The sequence below is a fragment of the Leucoraja erinacea genome, chromosome 38 (genome assembly GCF_028641065.1).
Source record: "Leucoraja erinacea ecotype New England chromosome 38, Leri_hhj_1, whole genome shotgun sequence".
Lineage (NCBI taxonomy): Eukaryota > Metazoa > Chordata > Chondrichthyes > Rajiformes > Rajidae > Leucoraja > Leucoraja erinaceus.
Genome location: NC_073414.1, coordinates 4,000,329 through 4,020,116, shown reverse-complemented (window position 1 = coordinate 4,020,116; position 19,788 = coordinate 4,000,329). Strand labels below are relative to the sequence as shown.

Here is a 19,788-nt window from a genome sequence, read left to right as displayed (position 1 = left end):
TTGCGAGGGGGGGAGAGCTATAAGGAAGTGAGTGTGTTGTTGAAGGAAGAGTGGGTAGGGCCAATATATCTTTGGGCAGGGCTTTGGCTGATGGTGCAGGGAGAGGATTGGATGGGAGTGGATGGGAGAGGAGGAGATTTGGCTTGTGGGATCATTCTTACAGGTTGTTGGACTTCTCCAGGTGCGTTTGCACTCTCTCTGTGTGTGTGAGTGTGAGTGATGGCGCCTGTGTTTCCAGCTCTCGTCTCCTTTCTCGTCCTGTTCTGTGCGCCGGCGGCCCGGGCCGGAGAGGAATGCTTGACTTCCTTCAATGTATCCCGGGGATTCAGCCTTGAAGCCGGCAGCGTGGACCGCGGGGCGTCGCTGCTCGACTCGCCAGAGGTGAACGGCTCCGCTGAGTGCCTGAGCCGATGTTGCTCGCTGGCCCGCTGCACCCTCGCCCTCTTCTCCCTCTCCCAGCCCGGACACCCCCGATGCCATCTCATCGACTGCCCTCTGGGGCAGAGCCCTCCAGTCTGCACTCTCCACCCTCGGCCGGGCTTCGAGGCAAACTTCAAACCTGGCTCGGTGCAACACAACGACACGCCGACAGGTAAGGAAGGCAACATTTCTTTCCAGTCTTTTAATGTCGCTCTTCAAGGGAGATGCTAAATGCATTTCGTTGTCTCTGTGCTGTACACTGACAATGACAATTAAAATTGAATCTGAATCTGAATCTTAAGTTGCATTTATGATCAGCCATGATCACATTGAATGGCGGTGCAGGCTCGAAGGGCCGAATGGCCTACTCCTGCACCTATTGTCTGTGTTTCTATGTTAAGAAGGAACTGTTCAGATGCTGGAAAATCGAAGGTAGACAAAAAAATGCTGGAGCAACTCAGCGGGTGCAGCAGCATCTATGGAGCGAAGGAAATAGGCAACGTTTCGGGCCGAAACCCGCAAGGGTTTCGGCCCGAAACGTTACCTATTTCCTAAAACAGGCAACGTTTCGGGCAGAATAGGAACTATTTGCTAAAACAGATCCTATTCGGTCCTTTCCGGTCTTTTAATGTCGCTCTTCAAGGGAGATGCTAAATGCATTTTGTTGTCTCTGTACTGTACACTGACAATGACAATTAAAATTGAATCTGAATCTGAATCTTAAGTTGCATTTATGATCAGCCATGATCATATTGAATGGCGGTGTAGGCTCGAAGGGCCGAATGGCCTACTCCTGCACCTATTGTCTATGTTTCTATGTTTTTTTTTCTTCAATTCAATTCAATTCAATTTAATTGTCATTTGGACCCCTTGAGGTCCAAACGAAATGCCGTTTCTGCAGCCATACATTACAAACAAATAGACCCAAGACACAACATAATTTACATAAACATCCATCACATCGCTGTGATGGAAGGCCAAAAAAACTTATCTCTCCACTGCACTCTCCCCCCCCCACCCCCCTTCTTATGTTAAGAAGGAACTGCAGATGCTGGAAAATCGAAGGTACACAAAAAAATGCTGGAGAAACTCAGCGGGTGCAGCAGCATCTATGGAGCGAAGGAAATAGGCAACGTTTCGGGCCGAAACCCGCAAGGGTTTCGGCCCAAAACGTTACCTATTTCCTAAAACAGAATAGGAATTTATTCTATTTGCTAAAACAGATCCTATTCGGCCCCCGAAACGTTACCTATTTCCTAAAACAGGCAACGTTTCGGGCAGAATAGGAACTATTTGCTAAAACAGATCCTATTCGGCCCGAAACGTTGCCTATTTCCTTCGCTCCATAGATGCTGCTGCACCCGCTGAGTTCCTCCAGCTGTTTTTGTGTGTACCCTTCTTTAGACAATAGGAGCAGGCCATTTGGCCCTTCGATTCAATATGATCATCCCCAATCAGTACCCCGTTCCTGCCTTCTCCCCATATCCCCTGACTCCGCTATTTTTAAGAGCCCTCTCTTGAAAGCATCCAGAGAACCGGCCTCCACCGCCCTCTGAGGCAGAGAATTCCACAGACTCGCCACTCTCTGTGTGTGGAAAAAGTGTTTCCTCGTCTCCTTTCTAAATAGCTTACCCCTTATTCTTAAACTGTGTGTGTGTGTGGCCCCTGGTTCTGGACTCCCCCAACATGGGGAACATGTTGCCTGCCTCTAGTCGTATACTAGCCAGGGTTCCCAAACTGGGGCAAATTTATCCCCCAGGGAGATACCCCAGGGGGTAAATTTGTTAAAAGCAGCATTTTAAAATGTCCCCTTTGTCGGTAGCTCTATTATGATAGAAGTGTGAACTCAAATGACTGGACAAAACAGGCTGGAGGTACATTTATTTCCCCCAGGGGTGAACGGGACGAAAAAGGTTGGGAACTGTTTTAGGGATACAGTGTGGAAACAGGCCCTTCGGCCCACCGACCAGTGGCGCAGGAAGTAACGCTGCTGTGCCATGGAAGCCGCTCAGTGTGCCCCAAACACGACTTTCTCTCTCTCTTCCCCTCTCCCTCCCCCCACCCCTCCAATTTTCTCTGTCTCTCCATTTTGTTTCCCCCCCCTTCCCAATTTTGTTCTCGCTTCTCCAGCTTGTCTGTGTCTGTCTGTGTGTGTGTGTCTGTGTGTCTGTGTGTGTGTCTCTCTGTCTGTGTGTGTGTGTCTCTCTGTCTGTGTGTGTGTCTCTCTGTCTGTGTGTGTGTGTCTGTGTGTCTCTCTGTGTGTGTGTGTCTGTGTGTGTGTCTGTCTGTGTGTGTGTGTGTGTGTCTGTGTGTGTGTGTGTGTCTCTCTCTGTCTGTGTGTGTGTGTCTCTCTGTGTGTGTGTGTGTGTGTGTGTCTCTGTGTGTGTGTGTGTGTGTGTCTGTGTGTGTGTGTGTGTCTGTGTGTGTGTGTGTGTCTCTCTCTCTCTCTCTCTGTGTCTCTGTCTGTGTGTGTGTGTCTCTCTCTCTGTGCATCGTGGCGTATGTGTGCATGTCTCCAATGTAAGTGCTAACTTTTGGCTCAGTGAGCTAGCTCTCCGGTAAACTTTGTGCTGCGTTGAAGACTCCAGCAGCTGCAGTTCCCTGCGTCTCCTGTGCCTTGAGCTAGATTCAACAAGAGTTGTTTATCCTTTGTTTCCTGCATTGTGTAATGGTGACACAAGGAACTGCAGGTGCTGCAACCATGAGTGAAACCACAAAGTGCTGGAGGAACTCGGCGGGTCAGGCAGCGACAATGAAGGGAGTGTATGTAGAAGGGTTGCAACCCCAAACATCATCTATCCATTCCCTCTCCAGACACTGCCTGACCACTGAGGATAGTTCCCGATGTTGGGGAAGTCCAGAACAAGGGGTCACACAGTTTAAGGATAAGGGGAAAATCTTTTAGGACCGAGATGAGAAAAACATTTTTCACACAGAGTGGTGAATCTGTGGAATTCTCTGCCACAGAAGGTAGTTGAGGCCACAGTTCATTGGCTATATTTAAGAGGGAGTTAGATGTGGCCCTTGTGGCTAAAGGGATCAGGGGTTATGGCGAGAAGGCAGGTACGGGATACTGAGTTGGATGATCAGCCATGATCATATTGAATGGCGGTGCAGGCTCGAAGGGCCGAATGGCCTACTCCTGCACCTATTTTCTATGTTTCCATGACAAGGGAACTGCGTTTAGTGCAAGGTAAAGCCAGCAAAGTCCAATCAAGGACAGTCCGAGGGTCATCTAAGCCAGTGATTCCCAACCTGGGGGGGCCCATGGCAAATTTCAGGGGTGGCCACAGAATAATTTGGGGATTTAGGGGGCCACAGGTTCAATGAAGGGGGCCACAGAGCTACCACCCTGTTGCCTCCTAAATTTTAGTTCTAATAAATTTAAATCTATGTAGTTTAAATATTTTTGATGTTGTGGAGTAAAATAAAAAAGAGTATATGTGTGATTAATAGACTGATATTTTTATGGAAGGTATTATAATATTGAAGTACTTTGTTTCTGCTAATAATGTCAGGGTTGAAGGGGGCCACAGAAAAATTAAAAGATCCCAAGGGGGCCATGAGCTAAAACAGGTTGGGAACCACTGCTCTAGGCGGTAGATAGTAGTTCAGCACTGCTCTCTGGTTTTTGGCAGGATGGTTCAGTGGCCTGATAGCGGCTTCTGCTGAATTTTGCTGAAGGTCGCGATGAAAGGTTTACTACAAGCTGTGAATCATTGCAAGTTCCAAGTTCCACCCATCTGGTGTGTTCCTTGGAAACTGGTTAGATCTGATAGCAAGAGGGAGTGTCTAGACAGGAAGGGAAAGGCAGGCACCTGTGGTGTGGGGAGGGAAAATGTTGTATTTTACAGTAGGGGGAGAAGAGAGATGATGGGGTCTGCCTGCCCCTGCCTTGTCCCATCCCTGCCACTGGTCAAACCCAGAGTTAATGCAGCCTTGGATGAGCCCATTCGGCCCATGTGCCTTCAGGCATGCAAAGTGTATTACACAATCACTTCTCCACACCCTGTTTGTCCTAATAAATAAATGTCATTGTGAGCATCTGTATTTTAGTTTAGTTTTAGAGTTGCAGGCTCTTCGAGTCCGCACCGACCAGCGATCCCTGCACACTAACACCATCCAATACACCCTAGGGAAAATTTCATATTTACACCCAAGCCAATTAACCTACAAATCTGCACGTCTTTGGAGTGTGGGAGGAAACCGAAGATCTCGGAGAAAACCCACGAGGAGAACGTGCAAACTCCGTACAGACAGCACCCGTAGTCAGGATCGAACCGGGTCTCTGCCGCTGTGAGGCAGCAACTCTACCGCTGTGCTGCCATTGCCTGTATTGATGTGAAATAGTCATGTAACATAGACATGACTTCAGAATTAAGGGACAGAAGTTTAGGGGTAACATGAGGGGGAACTTCTTTACTCAGAGAGTGGTAGCGGTGTGGAATGAGCTTCCAGTGGAAGTGGAGGAGGCAGGTTTGTTGGTATCATTTAAAAATAAATTGGATAGGCATATGGATGAGAAGGGAATGGGGGGTTATGGTATGAGTGCAGGCAGGTGGGACTAGGGGAAAAACAAGTTGTTCGGCACGGACTTGTAGGGCCGAGATGGCCTGTTTCCGTGACGTAATTGTTATATGGTTATATGGTAACATAGGACATTCTGTCCTTTTATGCCCCTGTCCCACTTGGGAAACCTGAACGGAAACCTCTGGAGACTTTGCGCCCCACCCAAGGTTTCCGTGCGGTTCCCGGAGGTTTTTGTCAGTTTTTGTTTAGGCTAAGGTGAGAGGAGAATTTTAAGAGGGAGCTCGTGGGCAACGTTTTCACTGAGAGTGTCGTCCGTATCTGGAATGAGCAGCGGTAGAGTTGCTGCCTCGCAGCGCCAGAGACCCGGGTTCGATCCTGACTACGGGTGCTGTCTGTATGGAGTTTGCACGTTCTCCCTGTGGCCACCTGGGTTTTCTCCGGGTGCTCTGGTTTCCTCCCACACTCCAAAGACGTGCGGGTTTGTAGGTTAATTGTCTTTGGTAAAAAATTATAAATCCTCCCTAGTGTTTAGGATGGTACGAGTGTGGTTGGTGCGGACTATGTGGGCTATGCTCCACGCTGTATCTCTAAACTAAACTAAATTAAACAATTACTAAAAGACAGATTGGAAGGGTTTAGGGAGCTATGGGCCAAATGCAGGCAGATTGCACTAGCCTAGTATGTCAACTTGGTTGGGGTAGACAAGGTGGGCCGAAGGGCCTGTTTCCCTGCTGTACAGCTCGATGACTCCGTGACCAGTGGAACAGATGTGAAGAGTCGATACATTTTGCAGCTGAATGATCTGCACTTTGGACATGGACCTTGGAACCCACACATTTCTTGTGGTTTAACCCAAGTGAGAGAACGTCACCATTATTACATTTACCAAGTCGATTAACCGACAAGTCTGTACGTCTTTGGAGACCGAAGATCTCGGAGAAAACCCATGCAGGTCACGGGGAGAACGTGCAAACTCCGCACAGACAGCCCCCCCTGGTTGGGATTGAACCCGGGTCTCCGGCAACGCTGAATTGTCTGTAAGGCAGCAACTACCGCTCAGGATCCCGGTGTGTTTGTGGCCAGTGTTTGTGACAAGGCAGAAACAACTTCCTCATTCTCGTCCTCTCAGCCAGCGGTAACAGAGGGCTGTGTGTTGTTTGTTTTCTGTCCCTCAGGACTCCGATCCTCCTGAATGCTCCTCAGTGTTTGGCTCACAACATTAATGTTGATTTAGACAGCAGCCGGCAAAACAAGTGGCTGCAAACGAGAACATGAGTAACAGGGTGACCCATCACCAAACCTGTCCCCGACTTGTACCATTTATCATGTATTGTCTTTCCCTTGACTGTTTCCTGAACTGCTATCTGCCTCATAGGAGACGCTCTGACTATTAATAACCATATAACCATATAACAATTACAGCACGGAAACAGGCCATCTCGGCCCTACAAGTCCGTGCCGAACAAATGTTTTTTCCCCTTAGTCCCACCTGCCTGCACTCATACCATAACCCTCCATTCACTTCTCATCCATATACCTATCCAATTTATTTTTAAATGATACCAATGAACCTGCCTCCACCACTTCCACTGGAAGCTCATTCCACACCGCTACCACTCTCTGAGTAAAGAAGTTCCCCCTCATGTTACCCCTAAACTTCTGTCCCTTAATGGTTATGATAGGTTATGATATATTAATGATAGGACTTTGCATGCTTTGTGTTCACTGGAAAGATGAGAGGGTGTCTTATAGAAACATACAACATTCTTAAGGGATTGGACAGGAAAAAAATGTTCCCAATGTCGGGGGAGTCCAGAACCAGGGGTCACTGTTTAAGAATAAGGGGTGGGCCATTTAGGACTGAGACAAGGAAAAACTTTTTCACCCAGAGAGTTGTGAATCTGTGGAATTCTCTGCCGCAGCAGGCAGTGGAGGCCAATTCACTGGATGTATTCAAGAGAGATTTAGGAATCGAGGGATATAGGGTGAAAGTAGGAACGGGGTACTGATTTTGGCTGATCAGCCATGATCATGTTGAATGGCATGAAACGTCACCTATCCCTTCTCTCCAGAGATGCTGCCTGTCCCGCTGAGTTACTCCAGCATTTTGTGTCTATCTTCGATTTAAACCAGCATCTGCAGTTCCTTCCGACACATGAGGTTTAGAGGTTATATGGGCCAAATGGGACTATCTTAGATTGGCCATCTTGGCCAGCATGGATAAATGGGCTGAAGGGCCTGTTCCTGAGCTGTAGAGTTTCATGAATCAGTTTCTCCCTCTGTTAGTCTGTGACCCACCACTTTAACATAGAAACATAGAAAATAGGTGCTGGAGTAGGCCATTCGCCGCTTCGAGCCTGCACTGCTGTTCAATATGATCATGGCTGATCATCCAACTCGGTATCCTGTACCTGCCTTCTCTCTATACCCCCTGATCCCTTTAGCCGCAAGGGCCACATCTAACTCCCTCTTAAATATAGCCAACGAACTGTGGCCTCAACTACCTTCTGTGGCAGAGAATTCCACAGATTCGCCACTCTCTGTGTGAAAAAAAAATGATTGTCTCGTCTTTGTCCTAAAAGACTTCCCTCTTATCCTTCAAGGGTTAAGATCCACCCTGTAGACACAAGGAACTGCAGATGCTGGTTAATGCATGAAATGACACGAGGTGCTGGAGTAACTCAGCAGGTCAGGCAGCATTTCTGAAGAAAATGGATAGGCGATGATTCAGTCCGGGAGGTCCTTTCAGACTTTTAGGTGACGTTTCGGGTTGGAATGTTATAGCTAAACAATAATTAAAAAAAACAATTTTTTATCTAACTCCACTCCCCGGAAGACAGGGAGATAGTGAAGTAAACATGACGGTTTTATACTTTGGATCTGAAAAGAGCCTGAGTCATAGCATGGAAACAGGCCCTTCGGCCCAGCTTGTCTATACTGACCAAGATGCCCCATCAAGGCTATTGCCTTTTATCTGCATTTACCCCCATACCTCTCTCAATCATTCCTATCCATGTACCTGTCCAAGTGTTAGAGAGGCACAAAAAGCTGGAGTAACTCGGTGGGACGGGCAGCATCTCTGGAGGAAAGCAATAGGTGACGTTTCGCGTTGAGACCCTTCTTCAGACTGAGAGTCGGGGGGGGGGGGGGGGGGGGGGTGGTGGAACAGGCGAGGAGGGGGTAATAATGTTTTCATTTAAAGAACTGTTGGATCAAAGATGCAGGTTTAGACAATAGACAACAGGTGCAGGAGTTGGCCATTCGGCCCTTCCAGCCAGCACCGCCATTCAATGTGATCATGGCTGATCATCCCCAATCAGTACCCCATTCCTGCCTTCTCCCCATATCCCCTGACTCCGCTATCTTTAAGCGCCCTATCTAGCTCTCTCTTGAAAGCATCCAGAGACCCGGCCTCCACCGCCCTCTGAGGCTGAGAATTCCACACTCACCACTCTCTGTGTTTCCTCGTCTCCGTTCTAAATGGTTTACTCCTTATTCTTAAACTGTGTGTGGCCCCTGGTTCTGGACTCCCCCAACATCGGGAACATGTTTCCTGCCTCTAGAGTGTCCAAACCCTTAACAATCTTAAATGTTGAGCAAGATGGATGCGATTAGGTGGGAGTGTTGCTGGCTGTAACACGAGAATGTCCTGGGTGTAACAATGACCTTATTGTTAATTGCTCTGCTGCAGTTGCCTATCCTCTCTTCCTGAGTTATATCAGCTGTCCTGGAGTTTGGTTTCTGCGGTTAAAGCTGTTTCTCTCTCGTGTTTGCAACAAACCAACGACCCCTTCCCTCTTCTTTCTCCCCACCCCCACCCCACAGCCACCCCTCATCCTGTTCTGGTGACTGGGGTGGGAGGAGACTGTTTTTATTACACACACTAGATGAGTGCTCTTTAAACACCCCCTTAATAACTGCTGTGCACCATGCAGCCAAAAGATGCCAGAGGGCAAAACGTTGCCAATTTCCTTTGCTCCATAGATGCTGCCTCACCCGCTGAGTTTCTCCAGCATTTCTGTCCACCTTCGATTTTTCCAGCATCTGCAGTTCCTTCATAAACAGAATGCAAAGTGCATTCATCAAGTTGTACTGCATGGAATCTGGTTTTTCAATCCGTACGGGCGGCACAGTGGCGCAGCGGTAGAGTTGCTGCCTCACAGCGCCAGAGACCAAGGTTCAATCCTGACTGTGGGCGCTGTCTGGACGGAGTTTGCACGTTCTCGTCGATAGACTCGGCTTGTACTCGCTCGAATTTGGAAGATTGAGGGGGGATCTTATAGAAACTTACAAAATTCTTAAGGGGTTGGACAGGCTAGATGCAGGAAGATTGTTCCCGATGTTGGGGAAAGTCCAGAACAAGGGGGTCACACAGTTTAAGGATAAGGGGGAAATCCTTTAGGACCGAGATGCGGAAAACATTTTTCACACAGAGAGTGGTGGATCTGTGGAATTATCTGCCACAGAAGGTAGTTGAGGCCACAGTTCATTAGCTATATTTAAGAGGGAGTTAGATGTGGCTAAAGGGATCAGGGGGTATGGAGAGAAGGCAGGGATGGGATACTGAGTTGGATGATCAGCCATGATCATATTGAATGGCGGTGCAGGCTCGAAGGGCCGAATGGCCTCTACTCCTGCAACTATTGTCTATGTTTCTATGTTCTCCCCTCGCGTACTTGACCTGCGTAGGTTTCCTCCAGTTTCCTCCCACACTCCAAAGACGTCCAGGTTGGCAGGTTAATTGGCTTCGGTAAAATTCTACGTTGCCCCAATGTAGAGGAGAGTGCTAGGGTGTGGGGTGATCGCAGGTCGTCGTGCCGAAGGGCCTGTTTCCGCTCTGTATCTCTAAACTAAACTTGTCCATGCTTAAGGGTTTGGCTTATTATTGACGCTTAATATAGTACGTTCAAGTTCAAGTGAGTTTATTGTCATGTGTCCCTGTATTGGACAAGTAAATTCTTGCTTTGCTTAGGCACAACCGAACAGAGTAGGCATTTACTACAAAACAGATCAGTGTGTCCATATACCATAATATAAAGTGTTTTAAGAAGGAACTGCAGATGCTGGAGAATCGAAGGTACACAAAAGTGCTGGAGAAACTCAGCGGGTGCAGCAGCATCTATGGAGCGAAGGAAATGGGCAACGTTTCGGCCCGAAACGTTGCCTATTTCCTTCGCTCCATAGATGCTGCTGCACCCGCTGAGTTTCTCCAGCTTTTTTGTGTACCATAATATAAATATATATACACACATGAATAAATAAACTGATAAAGTACAAATAACAGAAAATGGGTTATTAATAATCTGAGTTTTGTCTGATTGACTGAGCCAGGTTTAATAGCCTGATGGCTGTGGGGAAGTAGCTATTCCTGAACCTGTTCCTGTAGCTAGTACAGAGGTACAGTGAAAAGCTTTGTTTTACCCACTGATCGAGCTCAGATACTGTACATAATTACACTCGAGTCAAACTCGAGTACAATAGATGGAGCAGAGGGGAAGATATAGAGTGCAGAATATAGTTCTTATTGTAGCAAATCTCTGGGGCTGTGTACCATAGACTCTGAGAATGGGTGGTGCAGATGATGGTGGCGAAGTTGCCTCTGTAGATTGTGCTGTGGGCTCTGTTTGGGTGGAACTCGGAGAGAACGAGGGGAGCAATTTACATTGTGGGGAGTGGTTTTATAGCAATGTTGGTGGCTGTGATGGATGCGCAGTATAAATGAGGTCATTACCAGGACGAGTTGCATAAGAGTCGGAGTCATTCAACGGGGTGCAGGCCCTTTGGCCCAAGTTGCCCCATCTAAACTAGTTCCACTTCCCTGCCTAGGAAGGAACTGGCAGAGGTCGGGGATGGGGGCCCTGGTACGTATTGAACAAGGATTGTTCAACGTACCCGACAAAGAGGCAGGCGTAGCTGGGGCCCATAGCTACGCCTTGTGTTTGGAGGAAATGGGAGGAGTCAAACACTCCTCAACACTCGAGGAACTGCAGATGCTGGTTTAAACTGAAGATGGACACAAAAACTGGAATAACTCAGCGGGTCAGGCAGCATCTCTGGAGAAAAGGAGAAATGTCTGAAATTATCAGTCTCAAGAAGGGGTCTTAAGTTTCAAGATTCAAGAGAATTTATTGTCATGTGTCCCTGATAGGACAATGAAATTCTTGCTTTGCTTCAGCACAACAGAACATAGTCGGCATGAATACAGAACAGATCAGTGTGTCCATATACCATTATATAAATATATACACACATGAGTAAATAAACTGATAAGAGTGCAAATAACAGATAATGGGTGATTAATGTTCAGAGTTTTGTCCGAGCCAGGTTTAATAGCCTGATGGCTGTGGGGAAGTAGCTATTCCTGAACCTGGTCTTGACTAAAAGTGTCACCGTTTTCTCCAGAGATGCTGCCTGACCCGCTGAGTTCCTCCAGCTTTTTGTGTCGATCTCTCATTTACCTGTGTTTGCCCATCTCCTCCTTTCCAATCCACTCACCTGTCCAAAAGTCCTTTAATTGTTATTGTACCTGCCTGAACAACTTCCTCTGGCAGCTTGTTCCAAATAACCCACCACCTGTGTGACAATGTTGTCACTCGGGTTCCTATTAAAGGGCCTGTCCCACTTGCGTGATTTTTTTTTCGGTGACTTGCCGACACCGTCATAGTCACAGCAGGTCGCCGAAAATTTTCAATGTGTTTAAATTCCAGCAGTGACCAGAAAGACACTACGACTCTTTGGACCAAAGTAACTCCTCTAGTATCTTTGCTTTGGGTGACTGAGGAGACTACTCTCGACCATACAGGCGACATGTTGCGGGGTGAATGACAGGGTCTTGGTGAGACCACACCTGGAGTATTGCGTACAGTTTTGGTCTCCAAATCTGAGGAAGGACATTATTGCCATAGAGGGAGTGCAGAGACGGTTCACCAGACTGATTCCTGGGATGTCAGGACTGTCTTATGAAGAAAGACTGGATAGACTTGGTTGATACTCTCTAGAATTTAGAAGATTGAGAGGGGATCTTATAGAAACTTACAAAATTCTTAAGGGGTTGGACAGGCTAGATGCAGGAAGATTGTTCCCGATGTTGGGGAAGTCCAGGACAAGGGGTCACAGCTTAAGGATAAGAGGGAAATCCTTTAAAACCGAGATGAGAAGAACTTTTTTCACACAGAGAGTGGTGAATCCCTGGAACTCTCTGCCACAGAGGGTAGTTGAGGCCAGTTCATTGGCTATATTTAAGAGGGAGTTAGATGTGGCCCTTGTGGCCAAGGGGATCAGAGGGTATGGAGAGAAGGCAGGGATGGGATACTGAGTTGGATGATCAGCCATGATCATATTGAATGGCGGTGCAGGCTCGAAGGGCCGAATGGCCTACTCCTGCACCTAATTTCTATGTTTCTATGATCTATGACGGGTGCCGGCAGTCGCCGAAAAACTTGCGTAAGTGGGACAGGCTCTTAAATCTTTCCCCTCTCACCTTTATGTCCTCTGGTTCTTGATCACACTATGATGGGGAAACTCTGTGAATCTGTGGCCCTCGTGATTTTATGCACCTAGTTAAGATTATCCCTCTAAGGTAGACAAAAATGCTGGAGAAACTCAGCGGGTGCAGCGGCATCTATGGAGCGAAGGAAATAGGCAACGTTTCGGGCCGAAACACTTCAGACCAAGATCATCCCTCTGCTTGCTGCGTTCCAAGGAATAAAGTCTTAATCTTCCCAACGTCCCCCAGTACTTCAGGCTCTTGAGTCCTGGCAATAGATGCTTCTTTGTCAAGAAAATAGATACAAAATGCTGGAGTAACTCAGCGGGTCGGGCAGCATTTCTGGAGAAAAAGTCTGAGGAAGAGTCCCGACCCGAAACGTCGCCTGTTCCTTTTCTCCAGAGATCTTCCACCATCCTTGTAAATCTTCTCTGTACTCTCTCAGGTGTAATGACATCCTTTCAAGAACAGGGTGAGCAAAACTGAACACAGTACCGAAAAATGTGGTCTCGCCAACTAGGCTTGTACAACTAGGGTTGCCAACTGTCCTGTATTAGCCGGGACATCCTGTATATTGGGCTAAATTGGTTTGTCCAGTACGGGGATCACCCTTGTCCACATCGCCAACATCGTCCACCCAGCCACGGCCGAGTCGGTCAATGAATTGCCGTGGGGAACTATGTCCCCTATTTTGACCTTTTGTCCCTTATTTGGGAGTGAGAATGTTGGCAGGCCTATGTACAACTGCAACATCACATCCCGACTTCTATTCTCTCAACCCTGGCTGATGAAGGTCAGCGTGCCAACATCGACAGTCCAGTAATCAGACTGTTAGTTTTAATGTGATTGGATTTGTCTGTGTGGATTAAGGGATGAATTTCTGGAATGCAAACAAGATGTTTAATATATTACTTAGTGTCTCGTGAAAGGGGTTTAATTAATAATTTTGTTGTAAAATGTTTCTTTGAAAGAGTGACCATAATGAAATGTACACATTTTTCTTAGTGATGTCATTCAATTTGAAACTTTTTTGATTAAAATGAAGGAAATTGCAAAGTTGTTTGAATGCGTGGCAGATTGGGAAATTAGATTCAAGGGCTAGTGTTAGCTGGTCAATTAGTTTAGTTTGTTGTCGCATGTAGCGAGGTGCAGTGAAAAGCTTTTTGTTGTGTGCTAACCAGTCAGCAGAAAGACTATACACTATTATAACTGTTACAGATGTAGGATAATGGGAATATCATTTGGTACAAGTTAGTCCACTTAAATCATGCTTGACTAATCCTCTGGAATTTTTGGAGGATATTATTTCACCCAGAGAGTTGTGAATCTGTGGAATTCCCTGCATCAGAAGGCAGTGGAGGCCAATTCACTGGATGTTTTCAAGAGAGAGTTAGATAGAGCTCCTTTTCTCCAGAGATGCTGTCTGACCCGCTGAGCCATCTCCACCAATGCCAGGCCCTGAGTGTGTGTGTGTGAGAGAGGGGGAGAGGGTGGGTAGTACTGATGCAGCGAATGTGACTGGGATGAAATGTTTAGTGTGCGGTCTGTGGAAGAACATCAGTTTTCTCACGTTGCCCAATGTGGCAACAGGCAGTCTCTCTGTGTCTCCCATTCCAAGGCTATCCACCCACTTCCTGCCATTTCACAAACGCTGCAATCTCAGTTGTACAACCTGTTCTGATGATGATCGGAAAACAGACTGGGTGGAGTAACTCAGCGGGTCGGGCAGCATCTGTGGTTGGGGGGGGAGGGGGGACAGGCAAAATTTTGGGTCAGGACTAGGGTTGCCAACTGTCCCGTATTAGCCGGGACATCCCGTATATTGAGCCTAATTGGTTTGTCCCGTACGGGACCGCCCTTGTCCCGTGTTTGACCGCTGCTACTCGGGCTGAGTATCTATTCCATTTCTCCAGAGATGCTGCCTTAGTTACTCCAGGACTTTGTCTATCTTCGGTATCAACTAGCATCTGCAGTTCCTTCCTACACAAGGAACTGCAGATGCTGGCTTACAAAGAAAAACGCAAAGTGCTGGAGGAACGCCAGCAGGTCAGGTAACATCAATGTGTGGGGGGGCAGACATTTTGGTTTGGGACCCTTGTGACCGAGGATAGTCTTGTTTACATAGCCGTGTGTGCGGTTGGTGTGTGTGTGGATGTGTTGGGTGTGTGTGTGGATGTGTTGGGTGTGTGTGTGGATGTGTTGGGTGTGTGTGTGGTGGTTGGTGTGTGTGTGGTGGGTTTTGGGGGTGTGGTTGTGTGTGTGTGTGTGTTAGTTGTGTGTGTGTGTGTGTGTGTGTGTGTTGGTGTGTGTGTGTGTGTGTGGGTGTGTGTGTGTGTGGTGTGTGTGTGTGTGTGTGTGTGTGTGTGTGTGTGTGTGTGTGTGGTTGGGTGTGTGTGTGTGTGTGTGTGTGTGTGTGTGTGTGTGTGTGTGTGTGTGTGTGTGTGTGTGTGTGTGTGTGTGTGTGTGTGTGTGTGTGTGTGTGTGGGTGTGTGTGTGTGCGTGTGTGTGTGTGTGTGTGTGGGTGTGTGTGTGTGGTTGTGTGTGTGTGTGTGTGTGTGTGTGTGTGTGTGTTGGTGTGTGTGTGTGTGTGTGTGTTGGTGTGTATGTGTTGTGTGTGTGTGTGTGTATGTGTGTGTGTGTGTGTGTGTGTGTGTTATGTGTGTGTGTGTGTGGTTGGTTTGTGTGTGTGTATGTGTGTGTGTGTGTGTGTGTGTGTATGGGTGTATGTGTAGGTGTGTGTGTGTGTGTGTGTGTGTGTGTATGTGTGTGTGTGTGGTTGGTGTGTGTGCGTATTTGGTGTGTGTGTGTATTTGTGTGTGTGTGTGTGTTGGTGTGTGGTTGGTGTGTGTGTGTATGTGGTTGGTTTGTGTGTGTGTGTGCGCGTGCATGAATGGTTAGTGTATGTAAAGTTGCAGTAGCAGCCCTTGCGTTTCTCAAACAGTTAATGATTACATTAGACTCTTGCACGATGTTGTTAGACCGGTTTGTGAATTAGCGTCTTGGTGACTAATCTCTTAGATCACAACCCCATCTGTTCAGCTGCTTACACTGGCAATGAACGAAGAATTAGTGACTGTTTAGAAGGTTATTGTCCTTGTGTGGGAGGCTTCTGATTTGCCCCTTTCCCCTCGCTCCCACCTTTCCCCCTCGCCCCCTCCTTCCTCTCACCCCCCCACTCCTGACGCACCCACCCGCGGAACCGCAAAGCTTGCATTTTAATAGCACCTTTTCAGAGTGTCTCTGTCGTAAAATGACATGGCAGCCATTTTGAGCAAAAGCAAGTTCCCGCTAGCCCACGTTTGTGGAATCCTTGGATCTGCCAGGGCAGTTCTGTTTGTGGATTTCGGGGAGAAGATAAAACCAGGGCCATGCGGGGCTGGGGAACAATGAGGCTGGAGGCTTTGGAGGGCAGATAGCCGGAAGAAATGAAATCTGATATGGCGTGTGTGATATTAAGGCCTGCTGCCTGTCTGTACAGTCATGGTCCAAGGATAAGGAAACGTGTTCCCGATGTTGGGGGAGTCCAGAACCAGGGGCCACACACACACAGTTTAAGAATAAGGAGTAAGCCATTTAGAACGGAGACGAGGAAACACTTTTTCTCACAGGGAGTGGTGAGTCTGTGGAATTCTCTGCCTCAGAGGGCGGTGGAGGCCAGTTCTCTGGATGCTTTCAAGAGAGAGCTAGATAGGGCTCTTAAAGATAGCGGAGTCAGGGGATATGAGGAGAAGGCAGGAACGGGGTACTGATTGGGGCTGATCAGCCATGATCACATTGAATGGCGGTGCTGGCTCGAAGGGCTGAATGGCCTACTCCTGCACCTGTTGTCTATTGTCTATGTGGGAGGAGGTGAAGAAGGGTCTCGACCCAAAATACGTCACACCTTCCTTCTCTCCAGAGATGCTGCCAGTCCTGCTGAGTTACTCCAACATTTTGTGTCTATCTTGTATTTGAACCAGCACATGCAGTACTTTCCCCCCCACAACCCACATTTGTAGTTTAATTTAGAGATGCAGCATAGAAACAGGCCCTTCGGCCTACCAAGCCCATGCTGGCCAACGATCCCTGTACACGAGCACTATGTCACACGCTCTAGGGACAATTCTATGATGTTACCAAATCTTATTAACATTCAAACCTGTACGTCTTTGTCAAGTCAAGTCACTTTCATTTCTATAGCACATTTAAAAAAACAACTCTCGTTGGCCGAAGAGCTTTATATTGGTTGAGGTACTAATGTTAGACAACATTGGAGTGTAGGAGGAGACCAGAGCACCCGGAGAAAACCCACATGGTCACAAGGAGCATGTACAAACTCCACATGAGCAGCACCCGTGGTCAGGATCGAACCTGGGTCACTGGCACTGTAAGGCAGCAACTCTACCACTGTGCTGCCCTTGGGTAGGATATCACCACCCTGGAGGGTTTGTGGGGGCTGTAGTAGTGTGGGGTGTGCACAGCATTGGTGTGACATGCCTGCTGTGCAGAGAGAGGTTAAGTAGACCACAGATAGACACAGCATGCTGGAGTAACTGAGTGTTAGTCTGAGGCTATGGATGGCAGAGGTTCTGGGGAGAAGGCAGGAGAATGGGGTTAGAATGGGGGAATCTTGTTGATCTCTGCCTTAAAATAATAAATAATAATAATAATAATTTTATTTATAGAGCACTTTAAAAACAAACATAGCTGCAACAAAGTGCTGTACATCACTAATCATTGACAAAAAAGTTAATACACACCAAAAATAACAATCAAAAGAAATAGTAGGAAAAGACGTGCAAAATAAAGAAACATCAAAAACACCACAAACAGAAGCAAAGCCTCAGGCATGGTCAAAAGCCAGGGAGTACAAATGTGTTTTAACACTGGATTTAAAAATATCCATTGACTTGGCCTGCCTTTAGTTCAGAGATACAGCGTGGAAATAGGCCCTTCACCCCACCGAGTACGCACTGCCCAGCGATCCCCGCACGCTAACACTATCCTACACGCACTGCGGACAATTTATATTAATACCAAGCCACTTAACCTACAAACCTGTACGTCTTTGGAGTGTGGGAGGAAACCGAAGATCTCGGAGAAACCCCACGGGGAGAACGTGCAAACTCCGTACAGACAGCACCCGTGGTCAGGATCGAACTCTGGTCTCTGGCACTGCATTCACTGTAAGGCAGCAACTCTGCCACCGTGCCCACCCTAATCTCTAAGCTCCATTCCCTTGGTCCCTGGGATGGATGGACTGTCATATGAGGAAAGATTGAAAAGACTAGGCTTGTATTCACTGGAGTTTTGAAGGATGAGGGGGAGATCTTATAGAAACATATAAAATTATAAAAGGACTGGACAAGCTAGATGCAGGAAAAATGTTCCCAATGTTGGGCGAGTCCAGGACCAGGGGCCACACACAGTCTTAGAATAAAGGGGAGGTCATTTAAGACTGAGGTGAGAAAAAAACGTTTTCACCCAGAGAGTTGTGAATTTGTGGAATTCCCTGCCACAGAGGGCAGTGGAGGCCAAGTCACTGGATGGATTTAAGAGAGAGTTAGATAGAGCTCTAGGGGCTGGTGGAGTCAAGGGATATGGGGAGAAGGCAGGCACGGGTTATTGATAGGGGACAATCAGCCGTGATCACAATGAATGGCGGTGCTGGCTTGAAGGGCCAAATGGCCTCCTCCTGCACCTATTTTCTATGTTTCTCTGTCTCTGAACTAAACAGGACTCTCTTGTGGCTTTTTGTTTTTGCAGTGGACTGCTCCAGCCCCCCGAAGACCGGTCCGTGCCGAGCGGCCATCCCCAGGTGGTTTTACAATGGCACGGAAAAGACCTGCCAGGAATTCATCTACGGAGGCTGCCTGGCCAACATGAACAACTACGACAGCAAGGAAGACTGCCTCGATGCTTGCGATAAAAGCGCAGGTTCGTAGTGGGGAGGGAGGGTGGGCGGGGCGCGAACCTCAACCCCCCCCCCCCCCCCCCCCCCCCCCCTCGCTGTCCACGGATCTCGCTGTCCCACGAACGCCCGCCCTTGTTGCGGGGGGAGCGGGTGCAGCAGGTAGTGCTGCTCACCCACGGCGCCAGAGACCAGGCTTCCATCCTGACCTCAGGCTGTGTCTGTGTGGAGTTTGCACGGTCTATTGTTAAAATTTTAAGGCCATAAAGTCATGTAATACGAACAGCATTAGGCCATTCGGCCCATCTTGTTTAATTTGGAGATACAGTGAAGAAACAGGCCCTTCGGCCCATCTCCCATGTCCCTGCACATCAACAGCATCCTACACACATGTACATGCACACACACACACACACACACACACACACACACACACACACACACACACACACACACACACACACACACACACACACACACACACACACACACACTTTTTACACCTAGCCAATTACCCTACAAACCTGTATTTAAGAAGGAACTGCAGATGCTGGAGAATCGAAGGTTACACAAAAAAGCTGGAGAAACTCAGCAGGTGCAGCAGCATCTATGGAGCGAAGGAAATAGGCAACGTTTCGGGCCGAAACGGGTCTGAAGAAGGGTTTCGGCCCGAAACGTTGCCTATTTCCTTCGCTCCATAGATGCTGCTGCACCCGCTGAGTTTCTCCAGCTTTTTTGTGTAACCTACCCTACAAACCTGTAGGTGTTAGGCTTGTGGGAGGATCCTTGTGCCAAGGGTCGACTTTGGAGCCTGCAGGATTTAACATCGTAGAGCTTGTGGTCTCTGGTTAGAGACTTTGGGAGCTCCAAGCTGCAGGAGCTATGATTGCCCCGACTGTGAATTGTTCGACTGTCCCGACCGCGGGAGAATATAGAGGAAGAAGATTAGACTTTATTGCGTTCCCTCAGAGTGGGGAACGTGGGGAATCCGCTGTGGTGGATGTTTAGGTTAACTTTTGTGTAGTTGTGTGTCTTGTTGCTTTTTGCTGTATGGTAAATCAAATTTCACTGTACCTTAATTGGTGTATGTGACAATAAACTGACCTGGAAACCTTGAACCGTGACACCGGAGATCAGGGAGAAAACCCATGCAGGTCACGGGGAGAACGTGCAAACTCCACACAGACAGCAGTTGTCTGTAGTTGGAATTAAACCCGGGTCTCTGGCACTGTGAGGCAGTAGCTCTACCTCTGTGCCACTGCGCAGCCCTAATGCGAGTCCCACTAATGTTCTAATTGAGTATATTCCTGCCTACTGTGTGTGCCCGTCGGTTTGCGCGTGCATGCTCGTAACTGGACACTAATTCCTCCTCCTCTATTGCAGGACCGTCGAACAACCAGGTGCCAGTAGTGAGCCGGAGTGTGATGAGTCTCAAGGGTAAGGGGCGCCCAGAGTGGTGAAT

The 19,788-nt window shown here is 47.9% G+C and overlaps 1 protein-coding gene across 1 annotated transcript in view; it reads left to right on the top strand.

The window, feature by feature from the left end:
* Positions 1-19,788, top strand: part of LOC129714053 (putative Kunitz-type serine protease inhibitor) — a 21,992-nt gene continuing 2,204 nt past the window's right edge. Inside the window, exons 1-3 of the mRNA XM_055663511.1 lie at positions 1-592; positions 18,182-18,352; positions 19,710-19,763. Coding sequence (XP_055519486.1) covers positions 220-592; positions 18,182-18,352; positions 19,710-19,763 — 598 coding nt within the window. The 5' untranslated portion in view covers positions 1-219. The remainder of the gene's footprint in view (positions 593-18,181; positions 18,353-19,709; positions 19,764-19,788) is intronic.